Below are 23,815 nucleotides of genomic sequence, written 5' to 3' on the forward strand. Positions count from 1 at the left end.
AAATGCTACTGACTTTAGTCAAAAAAAGAAAAGGCAAAGTTTGTTTCTTGAAAACAATACGTGAAGATTGGCAGTGTTACCCCCCGACTATGATAGCAAAGAACGCAAGTTTGCCATCCTAAGCTAAATTTCAATATTTTTTTTTTTATTTCTTTTAAAGGATAGCTAGTTTTTTATTTTTTATTTTTTTATTTTTTTTTTTATGTTCAGGATGCAATCCTTTTTTCTTTTTTTTTTCCGTTTAATTTTAAAATGAGCAAATATAATATTTTTTTCCTCTGTATAAATTTCTTTTGAATCCATCTTAAACATGTGCCACATTAATTCAATCTTTATTTTTCATCAGTTAATCTAGTCTCTCTCTTTTTTTTTATTTTTTTTTCCATTTTAATTGATTAGGGCCTCTAAAATTACTTGCAAATCTAACTGTGTTTAAAAATTAAATTTCTGTCTATTTACATTGAGAATTGTTTTTTATTAAATCTGTAAAAGTTCAATGTGGATCATTCCTAGTTTCCTCTTTTTTTATTCTCTTAATTAATATATATTTCTGGTTAAATTAAAATTTGTAATTGTCCTTAAGTGTTCATATCTGGTTGTAATGAATTTGTCCTCGTTAAAAAAATTGTTATTTGGCTAGGTTATTGTCAATAATACAATTTTCTTGTTTTACATGTTGCATATTTAAGCTGATGCACAGTGGGCCAGAAGACCATGATCTTTGGCCAGAAGCCAAAAATTAAATTTCAACTAAAATATGTTTAGGCAGCTTTAATATCGCCCAAATTAAGTATTCATAATCATTCCAAACATTATAATTTACTTTTTGGTCCGACAAGGGTACAATGTAGTGAAAAATATGTTAAATTTTTTATTTTTAAATTTAACTTTTAAATTTCAGAAATATATACAGGAATTTCACCTTTCTGTTTTATTTTTATCAGAGTAATTAGTCTGAAATTATAGTACAATTTTTCAATTTGTTGGATTAGTTGATACTCTTGATAAACTTACAGTTTATATCTTATCAATTGACATTTTACAATGTTTGAATCACTTTCGAAACTTCTCTCCCAAAAGTTTCACGAGGTAATTAGCTAAACTTTTTTTTTGTTGTCTTCTTTGATGTTTCTTCTTTTGAAAAAACCTGCCCTATTTTGCCCATATTGTAAAGGTGGACTAAATATACCGAAAAACAAAAATCTTTTTTTTTTCTTCACGTTTTCGTGTTATTTTGTAATTTGTGCTATTTTGTAATATTACTTCGGAATTATAATTTGCTTTTCATTTTTAATATAAAATTACGAAAATTATTATATTATCATTGCTATATTTAATTATTTAAACGTACTATATACATATATATATATATTGCTCGCCATATTTCAGTCGCCATCTTGTTTTTTGTTGTTGGTATTTTTAGTGTATTTCAAAATTTTAACTATGAATTCAATTTACCTGCACATGAAAAACCTAAATAAACCCCCCCCCCCTAATTTTGAAACAAATTTTATCGAAATACTAATTTTGGCCACGAAACCTTGGATGCTGGCCCACTGTGCGATGGTCATAGTTATGTGCTTGAGGCACGTGTTAAGTTATTTCGTTTGGGAAGATTGACAGATTTTAACTAAATGCATATCCTAAATTATGTCTGAATCTTATTCCAAAGCATTTAATCAGGAATTATATTAATTTTAAAACCTTTATACCAGGGTTGGCAAGTTTTTGACAATCGACTGTTCTATCTGGTTCTAACCATCATGTCGAACCCCAAAATTATGGTGTAGGAATAATTCAGCTATTAGGAGTATGAAGCATTTATAAATAAACATACATATAAAATTACAAGTGATCGTTCAATTATGTTCTTGAATTATTTGAACATTAAGCTTTCTTTTTTATTTGACAATTGCTGTCAAAATCCCAAATCAGTGTGTTAATTTAAATTGCTGTCAAAATCCCAAATTAGTGTGTTAATTAAAATTGCTGTCCTTTTTTTTTTGTCTCGCTAAGTAAAGAGTGGTAACCCATCCCTGCTTAATTCCCAACTAATTATTTGTTATTGTAAAAAAGAAAAAAAAAATAATACCCCTATCTTATTATTAAAAATCTCTGTAAACTTTAAGGTGTCAATAAAAAATAAGAGTAAGACCTACTCAAAATATTAAACTCTTAAGGAAAATAACATTTAGAATGTAACAATATTTATTTAGCATGTCAGTGAGTATGTGATGAATAACTAGTTATAGAGTATAAATACATAATTAATGTATATTCCATATAGTTTTCTCTGATTACTTCCTCTATAGTATTGTACGCATGTTAAGACCTGTTTATACAATTCAACTTCTTTGATCAAGATTGATTGATAGAAATTTGTTTTGCTTGGATCACGTAAATGATCGTCCAAGTACTGGATGGTAGTAGAGCATGTTCTACTTTCAGTCCAAATTTTCTTTCCCATAACAAATCAGCTTCTACAGTTTCGTGACAGCAGTAAGCAGGCATCTGATTATGTCATTTTGTTGTCCGTTTTCATGTATTATATAATCTAAATAAATTAAACTGTTACGGTGTATTTGTGTTGTTACAGGGTTGCCACAGACGACTAAAATCCAACTATTTTCAGCATGAGGCAACTATGGCAACTTTTTTTGCCTGAAAAGGCTAGAAAACCAAGTATTTTCAGGAAAAGGAGACTATTAAGAGACTTTTCTGTACTCCTAGCAATGTCTTTTAGTATAAATTGGGTTGAAAACCTGCACCACGTGAAATCTTCTGAACACACTGAATTTCTTTTCTTAAAAAAATGTAAAATAGAAATAAAAAAAATAAATAATTTTAAAAAAAAAATTTAGATTGCAAATTTGAGTCTTCACTTTTTAATGCGTTCAATTTGCACAGATTCTATCGCAGGTCTTTCGCTTCTCAATCACCTTTTCAACGGTTATTGCTATGAAATTCTACACGATTTTAAAAAACCTAATTTTTAATAGGATATTATGATGCATGAATTTCGAATTTGGGTAATCACTTTTCACAATATATTTGCTAAATCAATTAGTGATAAAAGGGAAAATTTTTTAGAAAAAGTGTTTTTTTTTAATCCAAAGGTATTCTTTGAATGAATTTTAGTAATTAAAGTTATTTAATTTTCTGCAAATATGCTAATTTTTTTCTTTATTAAAAATTTAGTGCTAGAACACTAACGTTTATATAAAAATTATCATATTTGTCACCAACTTGACTAAATGGATTATGGTATATGACAAATAAGTCATTAACAAAATTTTAGTCATATTTTTGATGAATTTTTGTTCTTATTTAAGCAACTATTTTCATAGTTTTAGGCAACTATTTTCATGCTTTAGGCTACTAAAAGCAACTATTTTGTTCATTTTTTTTTCTGTGGAAACTCTGTTATTAGGATTTTATTTGAATTAATGTTAGTATGATTTTATAATGTGAATATGAACAATGCGCATGCGTAAGTTATTCATTTGACCAATCAGGGACATTCAAGAACTTGAATAGTGTCAATGAATCATCCAATTTCTTGGAGAGAGAAATGTCTCAAAGTTCTCGGATTCACGAACTTGTATTGCATAAACAGGCCTTTAATTTCAGTCACAGTTAATTGCAATCAGTATTTCATTTGAGACAAATGACAGATTAGATTCACTAAATTTTAAGTCAGAATAATTAGATAGGTTGTTTATGTTTACTAACGTTCCTCGATAATGTAATAAACTATTGTGCTATTCATTGCAGCTTTAATCCATTTATGTATTAAGAAAGAAAAAAATAATCGAAGAATTGCATTAATTTGATTTTTAAGTATTAATTTCTTTTTCAGGTTTTACCCATGCTGTACCCTATGGACCTCTGGCAATGTTATTTCTTGCATTAGTGTTTCGAATCTTCAGAATCGAAAAAGAATGCAGCGAAAAATATGGGCCTGGATGGAAAAATTACACAGAAAAAGTTCGCAGTCGTCTCATACCTTACATATTTTAAAATCACTCATCTTCATTTCTTTTTCTCACCCTGTATGTAATTCAAGTACATATATCATGATCATCATCTGATGAGTGGATTTTAAAGGTTCAATTGAACTTTATCCTTTTAAAGGAACTTTTTATTGTATTGTTTTATTAATCATTTTGACATTTGCTCATATCAGTGTATTCATTTATTAATATGTGACATAGTTAATATATATTTATGGTTTTTATACAACATTCATATATTTGCTCACATCTCATAATTTTAAATGCACAGAGATTTTACGTGACTCTTTCGAAGAAGGAGATCTTGCACAAATATGAAGAAAAAAAAATCTTTAAAATTTTGTACTTATATAATGAGTTGATTCTTTCGATGGATATTTGTGATAAATTGTTCATTAATACATTTTATTATTGTGTGCACTCAAGTACATATTTCCTTTTAAAATCATATTTTGTAATTTTAAAGTTAAATCATTTTGTTTATGTTTGAATTACTCCATTTTTTTCAACCTTGTTAATTTTTTTTTTAATTTTTACAAATGTTGTCTTTATGAACCTTTTAGTAGTACAGATTTACTTATTCATATAAGTTTTAATGTATTTTAGTTATTTAAAATCATAATGTTAAATATTGCAGAACAGATTGTTGGCAAATAAGAACAGATAGTAGTTAGAGAAGCCATCTACTGCAGATTTTACCTAAATAATATAGATTTTAATCCCAGGTCTGGAATTAAGGAAAGGTTTTATATCTTATTCTTGCAGTTGTCTCTTATTTTCTTTTGTTTTAATTTTCAGTTAGCTCCTTATTTTTTCTTACATTTTCACAATTCTGCATCAAAATCTAATTTTTTCACTGAAAAGGCATAATATTTTAACCCATTTTTAATCCGAATAGTAAAATTAAATTTATTGAATTGTATTTCATTATTTGGAAGTACCAATTACTGTAATTTCAATTAAATTCTTACTTTTAATTTGGAAATTATAACAAAGAATTTCTTTTATCTTAACGAAAAATAAAAAGAAAAAAATTATCTATATATATAAATATTTATTTCTAAATAATTAGCTCCTAAATTAGTTTTAAAAAATTACCAAGTTTTATATTGAAATCAACATTTACATCAAAAGTTGTTGACTATTTTATTAAATGAAAAAAATTTCTTTGGCTTTTAACAAATCAGAAATGTGTTGAATGTGTCACAGTTCATATAATCTTCATGTTAAATTAAATTTTTTAAACTATTTTAATTATACATGTATTATTTGTTTTTGTTTTAATTTTTAAAAAAAATATCAATTCTTAAATCTTATCATTCTAGAAATGAAGAAAATTAGTATTCTCAATGCATATTTTTTTATATTAATTAAAATTTGTGTGTTAGGTTTTTAGAAAAATCTTCTCCTTTAAGGACACGGTTAAAGCTGAGAAAAAATATAAACGAACACAAGAGCAACAGTATTGTTAAACATAATTTGCTTTTTTTTTCTTTTTCAAATAATATGTCGCTATTATTATTTTATGATTTTCTGTTAGATAGTTTTATTATAAATAGCGTTGTACAAGCCTTTAGTTAATAACTTGTGACTATTTGTATCTAATTGTAATTTTTTATAATGAAAATTCAATTACAATTGAAATTGTGTAGTTTTATAATTTTTTTAGATTCTATTTGTTATACTTTTATTTTTATGTGTAGATATAGGGTCAGCAATTTTAATTTATTCAAACAACATAAAAATCTTTTCTCGACAATTCCCAAGGGGAATACAATGAACTGAGATGTACGCAGAAGAAAATATCTGAATTATATCAGAATAATAGCATGATTAGAACGGCTGTGCAAATTTTGCTAAATTGTTCCAAAATAGCTGAAATTATGCCAAACTACTCCAAAATAAATGATATTCATTGATTGAAAAACATAAGTTTAGCACCAATTTTGAGTGCAAAAATCAGTTTTATTGCTCCAAAATAACAAGCATTTTTATTTTTTCTTCTGGATGTCTATTAATATGCTTATCTGGAAAGAAAGTTCGGTGGGTATCAGAATCAGCATGTCAAAAAATGGTTTAGTAAATTTTTTTTCACTTAATGTTATGTTTTTTTTAAAATTTTAATAATTACAAGCTCTGTGAACTTAGCATAAAATGTATATTTTATATGCTACTAATTAAATGTTTCGTAACTAGCAGACTTCTTTTTAAACTGACTTTTTATCTGCCTCAATCCATTAAAGTTTTCATTGACTGCTACATTTTCTTAAAATAGGTATTCAAAACCTTTGCTGACCCTTGAAATATTTGAAATGTATGTTGTGTGATTCTCATGTTTAAATTCGATGACAGGATTGTTCTTATTTGTATTTTGTTTTCTTAATACCAGAATGCTTTGCTGTTATTTTTTTGAACATACATTTTTTTTTTTTTGTATATGCTCTTTTTTCGTAATTTATTTATAATTCATCATTATGTGAATGAGCCTAGCATCTGTTTTAAAAGGGTGGTAAACTGGCAGAAATTTAATTCAGTCCTGTAAAAAAGAATGTTTTCTTAAGTCTTACAAAATTTACTTGAAGATTTTTCCAATATTTTGTAACTTTTCTCTAAAGTATTCAATTTTAGCATTTATTTTTGGCAAAACTTTCTTTTAAGTTTGATTTACTGTACTTTGATTTCTGTACCACCACTCAACTTAATTTAAAACTGCTTGATAGAATTCTTATTTATAAATATACAGGATAAGAGTGAAATTTCTTCTTCACATTTACCTAAGGTTTGACAAACTCATTTGAAATTAAGTTTTAAAATATAAGTAATGTACTGTGAATTATAATTTTTGTATTTTAACACTTTTTGTAAGTATTAATGTTTTAGGTCCACCTGACTAAATTGATCAGGTGCATGTGTACAGCATCATCATTCATTTTTAATGATTAAAATTTTATTTTGAAAAAATAATACTTGTGTCAGTGCAATGTTTCATTACAAAATAAAGTATTTGAAATATCATTTATAGTTAAGTTTTTCTTTTCTACATGAGCCAGTCAATAAGGGGAATAAATCATGTAAATCAGTATTCCTGCTGTTAACTCTTCATTTTTTTTTATTTTTAAAAATCAACTCATTTTATAAATGATTTTTTTAAATAGACCGTTTTATCTACTGATTTACTCTTAAAATATGAAAAATGACTTATTACTTTTATGAAGTTTAGCATGAATTGCCCTTATTAAATGAGAAAACTGGTTTTTCTATCGATTGTTTGGCTAAAAAACTGTTTAGTGTGTATATTTTAAAATTTGTTTAATTATTGCCATTGATCTTAGCAGATTACATTTTTGGGTAAGAGGGAGAATAGGTAAAATAGCCAGTTAAGTTTTTGCTGATTGTGGTTGCCAGCACACTAACCATGCAAAGTAGTTACCACAGATGTGCTGCTTCCTATGTTATCTGTGACTTAGGAGACAGGAAAATTTTCTAATTTAAGCTTTTCTTTTAGCATGTACGATTTTATAACACAAATTGTGGAAAATAATAACTTAATAAATATTATAATTATTTGCTGTTTGACCGGCACATAAATGCTCTCAAAATTATGCTTGCTTTTTAATGCTAAATCATATTTTTTCTAGTAGCATTGAGTTGGGCAAAAATTGAAAAAGTAAGGAGTATGCAAACTTGTTTATTAGGAAAGTAAGAATGAACTATTTAAGCAGGGCAGGGTGCGTAGAATTTTTAATAAGTGTTTATTTTTGATTTTTAAAAGCCCTTAAAAGTACTTTTTTCATATGTTGTTTTTGAAAAGTGCTTGATTTTCCAGTTTCCAAAACAAGAATTTTTCTTTACCATGTCATTACAATAATAATTCATGTGGATTAGATGTTAAATCATACTTTTTTCTAGTAGCATTGAGTTGGGCAAAAAATTTAAAAAAAAAAAAAAAAAAACAGGATANAAAAAAAAAAAAAAAAAAGAATATGCAAACTTGCTTTATATAGGGGAAGTAACAAAGTATGGTTTACATAATTTAAATGTTAGAATGAATTATTTAAACAGGGCAGGGTACGTAACGTTGTTAAGAAGTGCTTAAAGGTGCTTTTTTTTTTGTTTTTTAAAGCCCTTAAAGATGCTTTTTTTGTGATTTTTCCCTTTTCCAAAATGAGATTTATTCTTTACCATGTCGAATTTCGCCACGAACTGTGCAAAAAGCGTGGTTTCCACATCCTTCTATTTAACTTTTTCAGAATGGAATGCATGCAATTAACATAGTGTGGGTATTGAAATGTGAAATTTGTTTACGTTAGCAACTGTTTTTTTCCTTCTATTTCAAGTAAGCCGCGTCCGTCAATTGTCTTAAGTGATACATTCTATATTCTTACACATAGATTTCAATTCTCTCACTATATATTTCTTTCTTAACACAAAGACAGGCCAGAAGAGATGTAGTACATAAACTAATTATGCATTGAAGTTGCCAAGTACACAAAACAAAAATATCTTGTGGTTGCAATAAAACAAACAAATAATAAATCTAAATTAAATAAAAGACGAGAAAGAATTCTATCTCAACTAATTCCATGTGCGATACGGTGCTGTATTTAATTAACTTCATGTTAGTTTACAATCCAACCTATGAGGAGAAACTTAGCTCAACTTTTACATGCCACTTTTCTGATAAACTATCTGCTGACGTTGTACTTCATAGGTCCAATTTTTCAATACATATAAACTGTACCAAATTGTTTTTGTTTATATTTTTACAAAATAAAGAAAATTTAAATTTTTGAAAGGTTTTTAAAACAATTAAAATTTATCTTTTAATAGAACTATTACAATTTGATTCATTAGTTTTCAGAAACATCTTAAGTTGTTTTGTAACAGCCCTGTATAATATTTTTTATTTATTTATCAATATTTAAGTAACAAAAAGCACAGTTAAATTTTAATCCAACTTGATTTTATAATGTATTGCATCTTGTAGTGTTACAGATATATTCTCAAGTATTTGAAATATTTAAAAACATTTACAAGAAATGATTTTTGTTGTAATAAAATAAAATGAAAATTGGGAATAAAGAATCATCTGCATCACCTTTAAAAAAATCCACTATTAAATTTTATGATTTTAAACTTTACACCTGTAAAGGCTAATCAGCTTTAATACCACTGTTAGTTTTCTCTATTTTTTCATGTATTAAAGCAATATAAAAAGATTCGACAATTTCATTGAAGAACTTATAATTGTTTAAAATCTTTGCTCTATTAATCGAATAGTTCTTTATCGAATCTTCTCTCTGGACAAATGTATTTTATGAATTAAATTAATTCAATGCATTAAAAAAATTATCGACAAATTAATTCTTTAAAAAGCATTATAGAGAATAAAAAATAAATGCAAACAAGCAAAGGAAAGAAACAACAATGATATGTCAAAACTTTTAACCTACTATATTTTAATGCTAAAATTAAAAAAAAACAACAAAAAAAAACTTTAATACTGGATAGTTCTGAATAATTATTACGTAATGGTTAAGTTTTGTTCTTATTCATTTATATTTATTTTTAAGATAATTTTAAAAGTATACATTTGGATTTTAGAATGAATAAAATGAAGTAAATTGGATTCACATGATGTTTTCAGGATAGTTTAAAAAATAATTGTAATTCCAAAAGGTGATAATTTAACTTACCCATGAAATGTATAAGGTCCTTTTTTTAACAAACTTTTTTTGTGCAGTCAAATGTAACACAATAAAACACCATATTTTAAGATTTTTAACCAAAATTCCTGCATCAATATTCTTTTATTGAAATGAGAAACTGAGAGTAGAAAATTTCTTTCTCGAATAGTCCTGTGTCATAATGAGGAGAAAAATTATTGATGTGCATGCTCTATTTACATATCACCTCTATGGGGATTAGACTATATTTGCCCTCCGTTTCCCCTTTTTAAAAAGTCTGATATGCATATATTGCTTCAGAAAATATTTATTTTCGTAAAATGTTAACCTGATTTCTACTTTCAATCGCTACAAAGCTCGCTTGTGATTTGTTTACATACTTTATTTGTAAATTAAAATTGGCTGGTTGTTCTACTACTGAAGAAAATTTTTAAAATTTAGGAAAATATATAAATATTTTACTTATGCAATCTTACATAATGAAATACATTAAGGCATGGGAACTGCAAGATATTCCTGTCAGGTGTTTGCTGAACTTTATTTGAGCTACAAAGCTTTTTTGTTAATCACGATTTAGGGTTTGGGTATAATAGACCTCTGGTTGATGCTCTATGTGCCCTGCTCTTTGGAACTGCCCAACTTACTTAAGTCTACATAATGAGATACAGTAGAGCCTTGATCGATCGTTTCTCAAGGGACCATTCATTACTTCGTAATGACTAGAGACATATCAAGTAATGACTAGAAAATGTATAAAAATTAATAAATTTACAATAAGTATAAAAAAATTAAGTACTTCCTGTAAAAAAAAAGGATAAATAGATACATTTATTTATTTAAAATATTTGGTTCTCTCTTTTCAGCACAAACTATAAATTTTCGACATTTGTTGTAGATTCCTGTCGAATTTCAGAAAGTTCGTGTGAATACAAAAAGTTCCTCATTGTTTTGTAGGCTACAAGGCCTTCTGCAAATGTTTGCTCTAATTGGTTTTGTTCAGTTCAATTTTCATCAGTATCACTTAGCACTTCTTCAACCATTTCTTGAACTGACAACACCACAAATTTCAACATTTGTTCAAATGATGTAAAAACATCAAACCTGTTTGAGTCAATTTACCCAAACATGCGGGATTCTGATAGTTTCAAGAATCCTCTAAACGAGAATTAGGAACGATCTAAATGGGAGCTTTAAAACAATACAATACTTGCAGGAAAACTAAGATGTGGGAACAGTGGATCATGTTCGACTATATATATATATTGTAGCTTTTGTCAGTACTCAAATTTTAGGTTCTTTGAACAAATAAAAAAAAAACTCACGCATGATCAAAATTTGCAATAACAAAGTCTAATTTAAAAAAATATAATACAAAAACTTTGTTTAACTGATATTAAAAAAGTTTTTACGAAAACAAAATTTAGAAATTAGCTCTAGAAATCAATATGATAAATGTTAAGCAACCGATACAAGATATAACTTTCAGAATTTAGCTTTTCTTTTACATATAAGTAATTTGTGTGAAAGGGAATTAAATGCCTGTTTATTTTCAACTTTGATATAAATTTTAAAATCATGCTTTTAATTAATATGCCACAATAATATTTTACTAACTCAATCTATCCTAAGATTCGAGCATAAATTAGATAAGAGAAACCAACTGTTAAATAAGATATTCAGAAAGGTTGCATGGGATTAAGTGTCAAGAGAGGATAAAGGCAAAAATAGAATAGAAAATTGTTGCCAAAGTTTACACTAAGACAGGTTTTAGGGTTTGATTTGAAGTTTTATGTTATTTAGAAATATTTTGTCTCCCTTTGCCTTCGTAATATCGAGGTTTCATAGCATCCTTTTTACACTTCCTTAATCACCACCACCTTTTTAGCAGCCGAAGTTAGTAACTCATAGTAAGCTTTTAACAATGCCACAATAGATACGAAGCAATATGTAAAGTACAAAACTTAAAAAAAATTGAAGTATCCACAATTTTTTAAATATTTTCACACAGAATTTTAGAAAAAAAAAATCGTAAGACCTAGAATTTCCAATCCACATTAGATTGTATTTTTAAAATGCCTAAATGCAATAAAATTACCTAGTTAAATAAAAAATTACACAGATATCATTTATATTTTACGTTAGAAAAAGTTAGTAAATTACATACATTAAAGAATTATGTAAACACAATAAATTGTTAAAACAAATATCTGAGAAGGATATGCAAATCAAGTTTTATTTCAGTGACTACGGCAAGGCAGAAATAAATTTGAAAACATTTCTTTCAAAAACTCTACGCTTTAGAACTGTAGTTACATAAACCAGTGTGTAGTTAAATTTAAAATTAGAACACTATACTAAGAACAGGCTTTTATCACTTCCTAAACTTCAGAAATAAAACCAGCTAGGTGAAATTTGTTCAGTTTCTTAAAATTACCATTTTACCAACAAAATAAATTCTAATTCTGAGCTCAAATAAATTCTAATGCTCCCATCATATCAGAAAAAAACTATTGTTATTTTTAAAAATTCTTGTTTAAAAATATTTATTCATCTTTTTGTGATTTAATTTCTTAATTTAAAATAAACTTTTTCTAACCACTGCCAAAGCCATTCAGATTTACTCAAACAGTATGCGTAGCCAAATCTTTCAACAAAAAATAAGCACCATTTAAGTACTTTTTAAGCACTCAAAAAATATTTTTAAGCACTATATACATTGACAAAATAATTTTTAAAGTCTACATGATCATGATAATATAACTAGTTTCTCACAAAAAACTCTTTTTTTGATTATATTAGCCATTATAAAATGATCAAGAGATTCTTTGGTTCAATATCAGAGTGGAAAATGAAGCCTGAAATTGAGAATATCTTGCAAAATGCAGCAGAGTTGCATATGAGAGTGCAATAATCTCATTAAACCCAGCTTAGTAGATGCACATGCAGGCTCTCAAGTATTTCATCAAACATGTAAAATAATTGGCGCTTCCATATGCTAACTACCGACGATACACCAAAATTGTTTTTGAATGAATCGTGAAAACGTTGAATAGAACAATGTGAAAAGCATGCTTTTACATAATACATGGCAAAAATCGACATTCCCTTTTCAAAAATCTCCTTTTGGAAGAGGGAAAATTAAGCACTTTTTAAAAACATCCAATGAATAAAGCACCTTTAAGGGCTGTTAAAAAACGAAAATAAGCACCTTTTAAAAACGCCATGTTAAATATTGTATAACTTTCAGTTGATTGAACATTCTCTAAAGAGAACGATAATTGAAAATAAAATTATTAAAGAGAAATGCTGTGTTAAGCAGACAATTTTGTGAATTGATAGATATGGATAGAAAATCGCATAGTTTGGCACAGGAGCCATAAATGTTAAAAATTTAAGTTTTGGTGTACTAGTGTTAAATTATTTTTACACCAAATCTTAGAAAACACACTATGTTATATTGTTATTATGTGTACTTGTAATATTTACAATATCAATTGTGCTCTTTACTATGAAATTTATAATTCCCTTTAACGTCAGCTGAAAACATAAAAAATTTAATAAAACACGGTAAGTCTTATTTGTGTCACAATATAATTTTCTTTAACAATTATAGGCTCGAGACCTTTTAGAATTTATAAAATGCAGAAAAATGTTATAAATGATAGAACTACTAATTTAAATACATATCTTAATAAAATTTCTTTAGAATACTAAGCTTGTTCATTCATTGTCTCGTAGACATAAGTGGAAAGATACACGGGGAAATTTCAAAATTCTATTTTAGAAACTTGTACTTGCTTATACTCAGTTACCTATCTATTTGACCATGAAAGTTAGTGGATTTTTATAAATCGAATGAGAGATTTATTTTAGAATATCTGAAGATTATTTAAAAACATTGAAAGCAGAATATTGCTCGAACTAATTTAAAATTCTTTTCTTCTGAAGTTTTCCAAGCCATTGAACATAATCAAATGAAATGTATTCAGGTTAATCTTTTAGTTTTTTCCAAGAACTAACCATTCAAAATAATTTGAAAACAGTTTTGAGTAAATTTACTTTTGCTCAGTGGCATAAACACTGAATAGTCTATGTTAAATACTGTGATTCTATCTCAGGTGGTAGTTCTAAGCTTGTCTGAGAGTTAAAGGCAGTTAGTACACAACGCTAATCAAGTTGTGGGTCATAAACAGCATTGTGGAGCCACATCTCTTCTGGCAAACAGAATGTTACAAGAACACTTAGCTTTGCAAAATAAAATTTATCTCTATTTTGTTAATTTTTACTTAATGTAATGCCTTTTTCATACATATTCCTAACTTATTAAACTTCCACAATGGATTTGCTTTAATATCATTGAGTACAAAATTATTTGAACTGCTAAACAGTTGATTGCAAATGAAACCTATCAACTTTAACTATATTCAAGATTTTTTTAATTATCAAACCTTAATAATCTATCTAATTAGTTAACAAACAGAACTTTTACCAAAAATATTTCAAAATTTAATTCTACCCAGCTATTTAAAATGTTAAATAAAAGACTTAGTTGTAAAACTATTTTTCTTCCCGACAATTCAAGGAAAAAAACAAAACAATTATAAAAGTTTTCAATAGTCAATTAAACATATTAATTCTGTAAATATGGATGACACAGATGAACTCCTGAACAGGGTTGCAAAAATCCCGCCCGGGTTTTACTGGGTAAAACCCACTCTGAAAAACCCACCCTACAGTGGGTTTTTCTAAGATTGATTTCTTTTTTCATCCTCTGTTATATTAAAGAGCTATTCTATTGAAATATATATGTAGTCTAGCCTAAAAAAAATTAACCTACAGTGAAGAAACTAGTTGTGTTGGAGACTGGAGAGTCACCTTGCTGGCTAGATTTGACTGTATGACCATTGATTTGATTTCTATGCAAATAAAAAATTTTCCTCAAACATTTTTTAAGATTAAAATATAAATAAAAAATAAACCTGTGTTAAAATAAGTTTCAAATGTGTGATGTATGTGAGCACATATAACATTTTGTATCGTGATATCAGAAGAAACTTTTTTCAGACTTTCACATCAATTCTTTTGTATTAATTATCTATATGAAGTAAATTTATAAAATTAAACTTAATTACTATTTATTAAAATAAGCTTTTTTAAAATAAGGTACTTATCCCTGCCCTCTCTTTCGAAAACCTCCCCATAAAAAACCCAGAAAAGCCCAATAGAACCCCACTCGGGTTGGGTTTTTCTACAAAAACCCGGGTTTTTTGCAACCCTGCTCCTGAAAAATCTGATCTAGAAAACTTTGTTAGAAAATCATTCCTAACTTATTTTTTGAGGTGATATTCTTATACACTTGATTTTGTTTTTAGCAAATGAAACATAAAAGTAAATAAGAATGCGAAATGAATATTTTTAATAATTTATAGGATATCTATTCTATCATTTGATCCTGGTAAATATTAAGGCAATATTGCTTAAACTAATTCACATTTTGAATTTCAAGAGATATAATTATCTAATTTTCATAAAAATCACTAATTTTGCAACCTTGATTTGATTAAATTTTTATTTCTGGTTTGTAGTACTATTGTCTACATATAGTTAGTTAATCTTTATCTTAAATATGTTGTTTAAGCGAACAAATGTCTTACTAAAACTTTTGCCAGTTCAAACAAGAAACAGACAGAAATGAATAAGAAAACACATGCCAACTAAATGACGAGAAAGTAGATCAGACTCAGAAGTTTTGCCAAAGGAAATAGTAAAGCATCCTTTAATGTGAAAATCACCGTCCATGGTTACATAGTCTAATATAAGAATTTTTTTTTTAAAAATTATGATTATTTCAGTGTCATAAGAAATCTTTTTAGTTTGGAATACTTGTTTACTAAACCCCATATATCTTAATATTTTATTAACTTACAAAATTCATCCCTCCTTATTGATTGCCCGTGACAGAACGTGGCAACATAGTCGCAGAACATTAGAGCTCCTAAGATTTTTTTATTTGGGAAGCAAAGAAGTTAGTTTTCTTATCTGCAGAATTTTTGAAATATTCCCCCCCCCCTTTCTGCAGAATTATATTAAAAAAATGCCCTTTTCGCATATCAGAAGTGGAAAATCGCTTCTGTTTTTTTTTTCGAAAATAAAAAAATTCTGCTATGACTGGCTTCAGCTAGAATTTCAGATTTATATTATAAAAAGTAGTTTCCAGATAGCAAAAATTTAAATCAGGTGAACTATACTAATATTGTTTAGAACAGAATACCACCAATAATATTAGAATATGTATTCTTTCATATTTAGATTTAAAAAAAAAAAAAAATCTTACATTTATAAGTAAAATTATATATATACTGTTCTGTTCTATACATGNTTTTTTTTTTTTTTTTTTTTTTTTTTTTTTTTTTTTGTGAACAGAAAGTGCTTCTGTTACTATAAGTTAGTAACATATATATATGCTACTATTAAAAATGTCTCTTAGAAAGGTGTTAGTAAAAGAGAGAAGTGTCGCAGAAAGCTTTAAAAAATTCTGCCACATGGATTGACTGTTATAGTACTTATCAAATAAAATTTTTCATAAAAGATGCATAAAATTTATGTGCATCGCAAGTGCCCAATGTTTGAGAAGGACAAAATTAAAATACACACACAATAACTTTCGAAATTTCACATATAAGCAAAATATTTATCATGCATGCTAAGTATAAGCAAAAAGATTAATTTTGTTTTCCCTTTCTAGTTTTCAAAGAATTTTAATTGATGACGATTCAGAAAAATCTTCTATATTAGTTTGAAATAGTGAGTCGGACTAAAAGAGATTTCAAATTACTGAGGAGGGGGCCATGCCCATTATAAATATGTAGAATAAAATTTTGATTAATTAGCATTAAGAGTTCTTTATCATTTCCAATTGTTTCTTACTTTACAGGCTTATAAATGAAATATTTAATAATAGAGGATTGAAATTCTATTGACTTTCTTTCTTATAATACAAATGGGAGACTTAAGAAATGCCAAAACTATTGTGAGGTCATAATTCCATTGTACTTCATATAAATTATTAACAAAAACTTTAACATACTTTTTTAGGCTTTTAATTCTTATTAATTTACTGAATATTTGAATTTATTAGATATGATAAGAATTTTTGCTCATGAAATGGCACCAGCAAGTATAAACCAGTCTTCTATCTATACAAATGAACAAAACTTAGATGAAGTAACAAAAACAAAATGAAACTGGTTTATAATTTTAAAAGAAATTTCCAGATAAAACAAATGCTATAGAACAAACACTTTATTTAAGACAGGTTACTTTAGGCCTGAAGTACAAGTATAAAATTTTCTGCAAGTTATATCTACTAACACTGAGCTATAAATTTTAAGGCATCCATTTCTGATACTCAAAATAAATGTTCTATTTAACCATTGCATCAATCAAGCACAGCAAACAAATTTCTTGCAAATGATAATAAAGATCAAAATATTTTTATGCCTCTTAGCCTTGCAAATGATTACTTCAAAATTGAGTACAGCAAAATTTGTCTACAAATGAAATTGTACAAGTTATAAGAAAGAGTAAAATGTCTTTTAGAAAAATTTGATAAATAATTCAGAATTTTAATGGAATATATGAAGTTTTACAATCTTACATCACACAAATAAAAATATTCAGAAATTCGTACCAGGCACTTTGAAGTAACATAATAAATTATAAAGTTATATTCAAAATCAATACAGATATTGCATAGCTTAAGAGTTACAAGAGTTCAAAGTAAGTCTTAGAACTCGATGCACACCTGATTAGCAAATCCAATTCGGAAACTCCACCATTACTAGTCCTTTTTTTTGGTGATTGAAAAATTCACAACTGGCTACTTACTGTACACAAAATTGTCACTTGTATAAACAATCAATACGGTTATTTATTTTACAGCAGAATATTAACATATATGAGTGGGTAACAAAAAGAACTTATTAAAGACACATCCACACATACAATGAGACAAAAATTCATTATATTATATATATTCTGGCTGCTATACAATACAGCTTTTGAAATAAAGGAAAACAAAAATATATATCTAGATTTGGGAAGGAAAAGTAAAAGCAAGAAATTTATATTGGCAATGCAGCAATTTTTTGAATGTTACCTCAAGTTCATAGTTCGGTAGCATTAATATTTTCTAACTCGCAAATAGAAGTGATTAAGATAAATAACTGGGAGTAGAGTTTTCGTAGCGCTTTTGAATCTGGTCGTAAGTAAACTTGACAAAAGTGTCATACTGCTCGGCCAATTTAGCGTTGAGGATGCGGTCGTATTCATCTCTAATTTGATTTTCCCTTTCCTTAATCATTCGCTCGCAAATCATACCAACTTGACGATAAGTGAAAAGTGGCTGATCCCGGCATGTAGGAGCCATGAGACCTGAACTGGAAGTTGGAGCAGATATTCCGGAGGAGCTATCAGAGCTGTCGCTTGACTCAAATCGAAGTTGCTTTCTTCGATGGAGTTTTTTAATTTCATCTCTAATATTCTGGGCTATCTGCTCTGAGGTTAGTTTGGAAGTAACTTCTCCGAATGGAGATTGAGGTTCGGAGGAAGATTTGAAAATCTTTGGCGATGGTGACATAACTGCTGCACATCTGCGACGTTTAGGACTTCTTCCTGTAGGACTCTGTAAAGGATCCCATTCACAACTTCTTTTAAGTGTTGCACAAGCCATAGCTTAAAGTCAAATGTTGACGTAAAAATCAGAATTTCAAAAAATTAGAATTCAGCTGAATCAGCGTCAGTCCTAGTACGACGACAATGTAGAGTAGCTAGCACTAATTAGTTCGTAGGAATATGAAGTGATATGAATACAAAAACTAAAAATTTTGTTTTCTGCTACAATTGGCGCCACTGAAATATATTTTTGTAAATAAATAATTTGGTTTGACCTCGCCCAGTGAAAATGACTTTTTTGCTATCAACAACAGCAATAGCCATGCTAATATTCAGCCATTACATTACAAGTAACACCTCAGACGAAAACTGAATTTCCTAAATTTGATTTAAATAGAACCGAAATTTATAAATTTCGTAAAATAAGGAACACGTAAAGTGCAAATTGGATATTAATAGAGGATTAAGAATTTATTTAAATAAGCAAGCCAGTCATAAATCTCATAATAAAACAAAGCACGTTCAGATTTTTTTAAAAAGACTGTTGCCAAATCAGATTAAGAAAATCTTGTTTAAAATGAACAACAGCAACGAAAAATTTTGGCTTTTTTCAATTAAAAGGTTTATCTTTACTGTAAATTTTTTTTAAATAGTAAAATTTAATTGGATTTTGTGATGCTTTTTTTCTCTTCGATTGGTGTAAACACAATAATGCATCGGTAAAACTCTATTTAAGGAAAACTTTTAACAAGAAGGTTTTTAATAAGAAAAAAATTGATTTCAAAGCTATTTTATGTTTCTCAGGTTTATTTCGAGAAGTTTTTAGCTATGCAATAATATGTTATGTTTATTTAACTGTGACTGGTACAACGTAAGTTCTTCATTTGTTATTGAAGAATTCTGCTACATTCTCTCCTCTTGTTAATGGACAATATCTTTACTTGCAATTAATTTAGATTGCTGGTTGTTTGCTTAGATTTTTTGGAGATAAATATTCATCAAAATGCTTGCTGTAAGAAATCTTCTGAGAGCTACCCGAAGTTTCACTACGTCTGCTCTTCGTCGAGGAGGACATGGTGGTGAAGTCGGTGATAATCTGCCTTTTAGTATCAACAATAGGTACAAGCTCACTTTGTACTTCATGTTATTCTTTGGAAGTGGATTCAGCCTACCTTTTCTAGTTGTGCGTCATCATCTCACCAAATAATTAACTTATATATAGTTATGAAGCAAAGCTGTTGTATCTATTTGGTTTATTTACTTTGAAGTCATCTAGACAAACCTGTAACAAATTGACTTTCTTTTGTCAAAATAATGCTTGTATAAGATAAATATATTGATATTTCGTAAAATTAAATAAAATGTAACAGTTAACGCTTAAAGTGTTTATTATATCCTATATTTTTCTAGTTGCATAATTTTTGAGGGTATATTTCATATTGGTACTTGTCCTCGCCAACTGCAATCACCAGGGCATCAAAGGTCTTCTGAGCTTGCTGAGTTAAAAAAAAAAAAAATTAGGGGAAACTTACTTATCGTGATCAGCTACTACAGTCGCTAAGGTGCCAAATAGATTTTAAACTTGAAAGTTTAAAAAAAAAGCATGTAAATATTTGACCTGGGGTGGCTACTAGTTATACCTTTCGCGTTAGTCACTTTCTGTGATGTTTTTTTTAGTTTCTCGCGGGCCGCTGCCTGGAAGTTGCCAAGTATTCTGCCATAGATCCCTATACGAAATCTTGTGGTCCAGTCCATGAAATAATATCCATTTTGGAAAGTTTAGTTAGGTGTTGAACGTAACTCTGCCTGTTGACTGATTCTTTTATTTAACTCAATAAGTAAATAACTAAACTTCTCTTATTTAACTCAATGAATAAATAGCTAGCATTTTAAATGGTTATGTTACGGAAAAAAAATTAAGGTAAAAGGGAAGTTAAATTGTTCTTTGCTAAATTGAAAGTTGGTGCTTTGGTTTGTATGCAAGTTTTATGCCTCTTCCACTAGTTACAAGTACTTTTGTTTGAATGATTTAAGGTTAGTTTTATTAGTTCACATATTTTCGTAAACTTTAAGGTAAGAATGCATAATAGGTTTCTTAGACTCTCTCATACTCGTTTATGGAAAAATGGTTTCAAGTTAGGACTTGCGATAAAAATTTCATAAACTGTTTTGCTACTTTTCAACAAATGTTTGGTCCAGTTATTAAGTATAAAATATGTACCATTTATAAGGTACTAAAAATTACAGAACTCTGCAGTACTTTATGAGGTAGCACTAATTATTAAATGACTATTATTTAGCTTGACTTAGATTTTAATTTAAGTCATTTTAGAGTTCAGTCTATTCCCCCCCCCCTTTTTTTTTAAATAAGTAAGTGGTAAAAAGGTTTTAATGACTAATTTTCTTGTTTAGATATCTAGGGCTAAGTGACGAAACAAAATTTGGCTTTCTTCTGACGCATATCTTAGGTTCTAAGTAATCCTAAAACTTATTCCTGCCTCTGAAATTCTTCAGGTTCAGACCTATAAAAGCAAGCCTGAACTCATCTCTGGCCCCTTTTGCACCTTGAAAATTTATGAATTCTTAAATATATTGGCACAAATAAGGATGAGTAAGTTTTTCTTTGTTTCACCTCAAGTTGGCACTACAGGGAAAGGTAGGAAATGTAATACTACGCCTTTGAAAAGTAGTTCTTAGCTATTTTAGAATAATTACAATTTAAATGTGTGTACAAATATAAATAAATGTTGTATAATAAGAAATATGTATCTTAAAACATGTTTTAGAAGTTTCATCGTGTTCAAATGTATTTAACTTATAAGTACCTTCTCAGAATGGCGAATGTACAAGGAAGGTGTTTTAGTTTGGCAATGAATTAGTTTCTGAAGAAGAAGAATTGGCGCGTTAGCTGTGTTTTTGCACTGGTCTCCCAGCTCTTTCGAGTCCCCTTGTCTTTGCGCTTAATTTCAATATCTTTCACGTGCGTAACTTAATTGTTCTTTTGATTTTATTAGTTATTATTTGTTAATTTTGCTATTTATTTATATTTAGCTCGTTTTTTATAGCTATTTGTATTTTTTTGTATTGATTGTTAATTTTTTTTTGTAATTTTGTGTTAGATTTTTTTTTTTTGCCTTTTTTTCTAATTACTGAATGTTAACTTGTTTCTTTTTGTTAGTTCGTTTTTGTAGCCATTAATTAAGCTTCATATCAGATTTTTAAAGACTTGAGATTTTTTTTTAAGAAAAGAAAAAGGCCATCTTTTCTTATAGAGAGGTTTTTTGGGTTAGTTTGCTTAGATTTAATAAAAAAACTCTTTAAATATAATTTTGTTTCGTTTAGTTAAAAAATATTAATAAAAAATCTTGTTTTTAAAAATTATAATACGAAATCAGCTTGGAATTAGTATCTTAAATAAATTATTATTAGAAATGCTCTAGAAAAATCTTGTTATTTTCTGTATTTTGCTAAAATTTTAGTAAGATTCTTGGTAAAAAGAAAACAAATTCGGCGCTTTGTTTTCTTTAACGCCACTTTCTCTATGTTTTTGCTACCTCACACCCCCAACTATCTTAGAGCAACTCAGTTTCCATGACAACAGCTGCAATCCAGTCTACCTGCCTTTCTCTCCAATGCCAACTTGAGGTGAAACGAAGTATAGTTTGCCTGTGGAAAATCCAAAGTATCAATCTAATTTAGATTTGTTCATGTTTGAAAGGGTTAAAATAAAGATGGTTGATCTCATAGTCAGAGATATAAATTTTAGTGATAGGAAGGTTTAAATCATTCTTGAAATGCAGTACTGGATTAAACGTACGCCATTCAAATTTTTGGGACCCTTAGATTAATTTTTTTTCTTGTATATTTTTTATTTATTCAAATATAAAAGTATTTATGTATCTTTTCATTTAAGAAAGCTTATTTAACATAAAAATAAATTAAATTTTATTTTATTTTGTTAAATTAGAACTAAAAAATAACCATAACATTTTGAAAAAATTTGAAATTTATTAACACTTTACAAAATCAATGCTACTGTAAAATTGGTATTCAAAAATCTTTTCTTCTGCTCTTGCGATGAATAAACTTATTTATAGTGTTATCAAAATCAGTTTCACAGAAAACATCCGATTCAATAAACACCAAACTTAGCATGTCTAATCGTTATTGAAACATGAAGCGTCTTTGCTCACTCTTGATTCGTTTCATTTTTAAAAATGAGCCCTCCATAGAACAATTTATCATAATAGTGAGGGAGCAATTTCAACATTTGGAAAAACAGATCCAAGTTTGTCTTGAAATAAAGTTTCGTGAACTGAGTTTTTGATGGGAATTTTGATTTTATGTAACTCTGAAACTGTTTCAGTTCAGAATAAAAATCTTCCAAATCGTCAAAATAAAAGTCAACTAAATTAGAAATTGCTTTTAAATTTATTTTTAAAAAATCCATTTTAAGGGGGCCCCAGGCCGTGATCTAGTTTAGCCTAATGGGTAATCTAGCACTGGTGAAATGGTACTTGTTTATACAGTCTTTCTTATTAATTTAGTCCTTGTTTAAAACTATCAGTACACGAGTTTGTTTTTCCTTTGAAAAATATGTAATTATTTGCTTAGCTTGCCGACTTATGGTTAAAAATGTGAGTGTATTCCAATAAAAGTAATCCAATATTTCCCTTAACTGATTTTTTATATAACTCAAATCATAATGGATTTTGTAATATATTAGTAAGTTGTATTAGTGAAAGTTTTTAAACTAGACTTAGAGTTTGTCCCTTTCTGTGTGAAGTTTTTCATGTGCTACTGTCTGATTCAATTTGTTAAAAAATAGTGTTTTCAAGGAGATAACACTAAATTCTACAATTAGAGTTAGTCACTTTTTTTTTTGTAAAAAATTTTCTTTTGCGGCCCAGCACTTATAGTTAAATTCAATTTGTTAAAGTATCATACTGTTCAACGAGAAATGGTAGTGAAAAACGCTATCTAAAACTAGGCAACGCTTTTAGCTGTTTATCACCAAAGTTATGACAAGTAGCACTTGTCTAGGTAGCAGTTAATATAAGTTTTATTGATAAAATTCTAGAATTGATAAGAATCTGCAATGTTTACAATAAACAGGCCTTCATGTTTACATCTGCTACCTTTTTATTGCTGAAAAGAGAAAAGTGCCTTGCCTGGAGGTAATGTTTTCGTAATTACTCTTACTGTTAAAAAATTTTTTTAAAGCAAAATCACATTTTTGATACTCTAGTGCAAAATGTAAATTATAAATTTTGACTTTAATAGAAAGATTTAAACTAAGAAATAGTTCAAATGAAATGAGGGATCTGGCTGTTTGATATGATTTTTTAAAGACTTTTGAAAATTGCTCATAAAATATAGGATTGCTATGGACTGGAAACGAAAGAAAGTTGAAACATTAATCAACCAGGAAAGAAATAGTAC

The 23,815-nt window shown here is 27.9% G+C and overlaps 2 protein-coding genes across 5 annotated transcripts in view; one reads left to right on the forward strand and one right to left on the reverse strand.

Annotated features, from left to right (window-relative positions):
* The window catches only part of LOC107454179 (lamin B receptor), a 29,609-nt gene extending 22,581 nt beyond the window's left edge, over positions 1-7,028 (forward strand). For all 4 annotated transcript variants that reach the window (XM_016071272.4, XM_016071273.3, XM_071180940.1 and 1 more), the window contains exon 12: positions 3,860-7,028. In XM_016071272.4, the coding sequence (XP_015926758.2) occupies positions 3,860-4,020 (161 nt within the window). In that variant the 3' untranslated portion in view covers positions 4,021-7,028. The remainder of the gene's footprint in view (positions 1-3,859) is intronic.
* A 9,956-nt stretch (positions 7,029-16,984) lies between these two features.
* Positions 16,985-18,938, reverse strand: LOC107454171 (akirin). The gene has a single exon (XM_016071257.4). The coding sequence runs from the start codon at positions 18,429-18,431 to the stop codon at positions 17,913-17,915; it is 519 nt and encodes a 172-aa protein (XP_015926743.1). The 5' UTR covers positions 18,432-18,938; the 3' UTR covers positions 16,985-17,912.
* Between the last annotated feature and the right edge of the window lie 4,877 nt (positions 18,939-23,815).

The sequence above is a fragment of the Parasteatoda tepidariorum genome, chromosome 1, assembly GCF_043381705.1.
Source record: "Parasteatoda tepidariorum isolate YZ-2023 chromosome 1, CAS_Ptep_4.0, whole genome shotgun sequence".
NCBI lineage: Eukaryota > Metazoa > Arthropoda > Arachnida > Araneae > Theridiidae > Parasteatoda > Parasteatoda tepidariorum.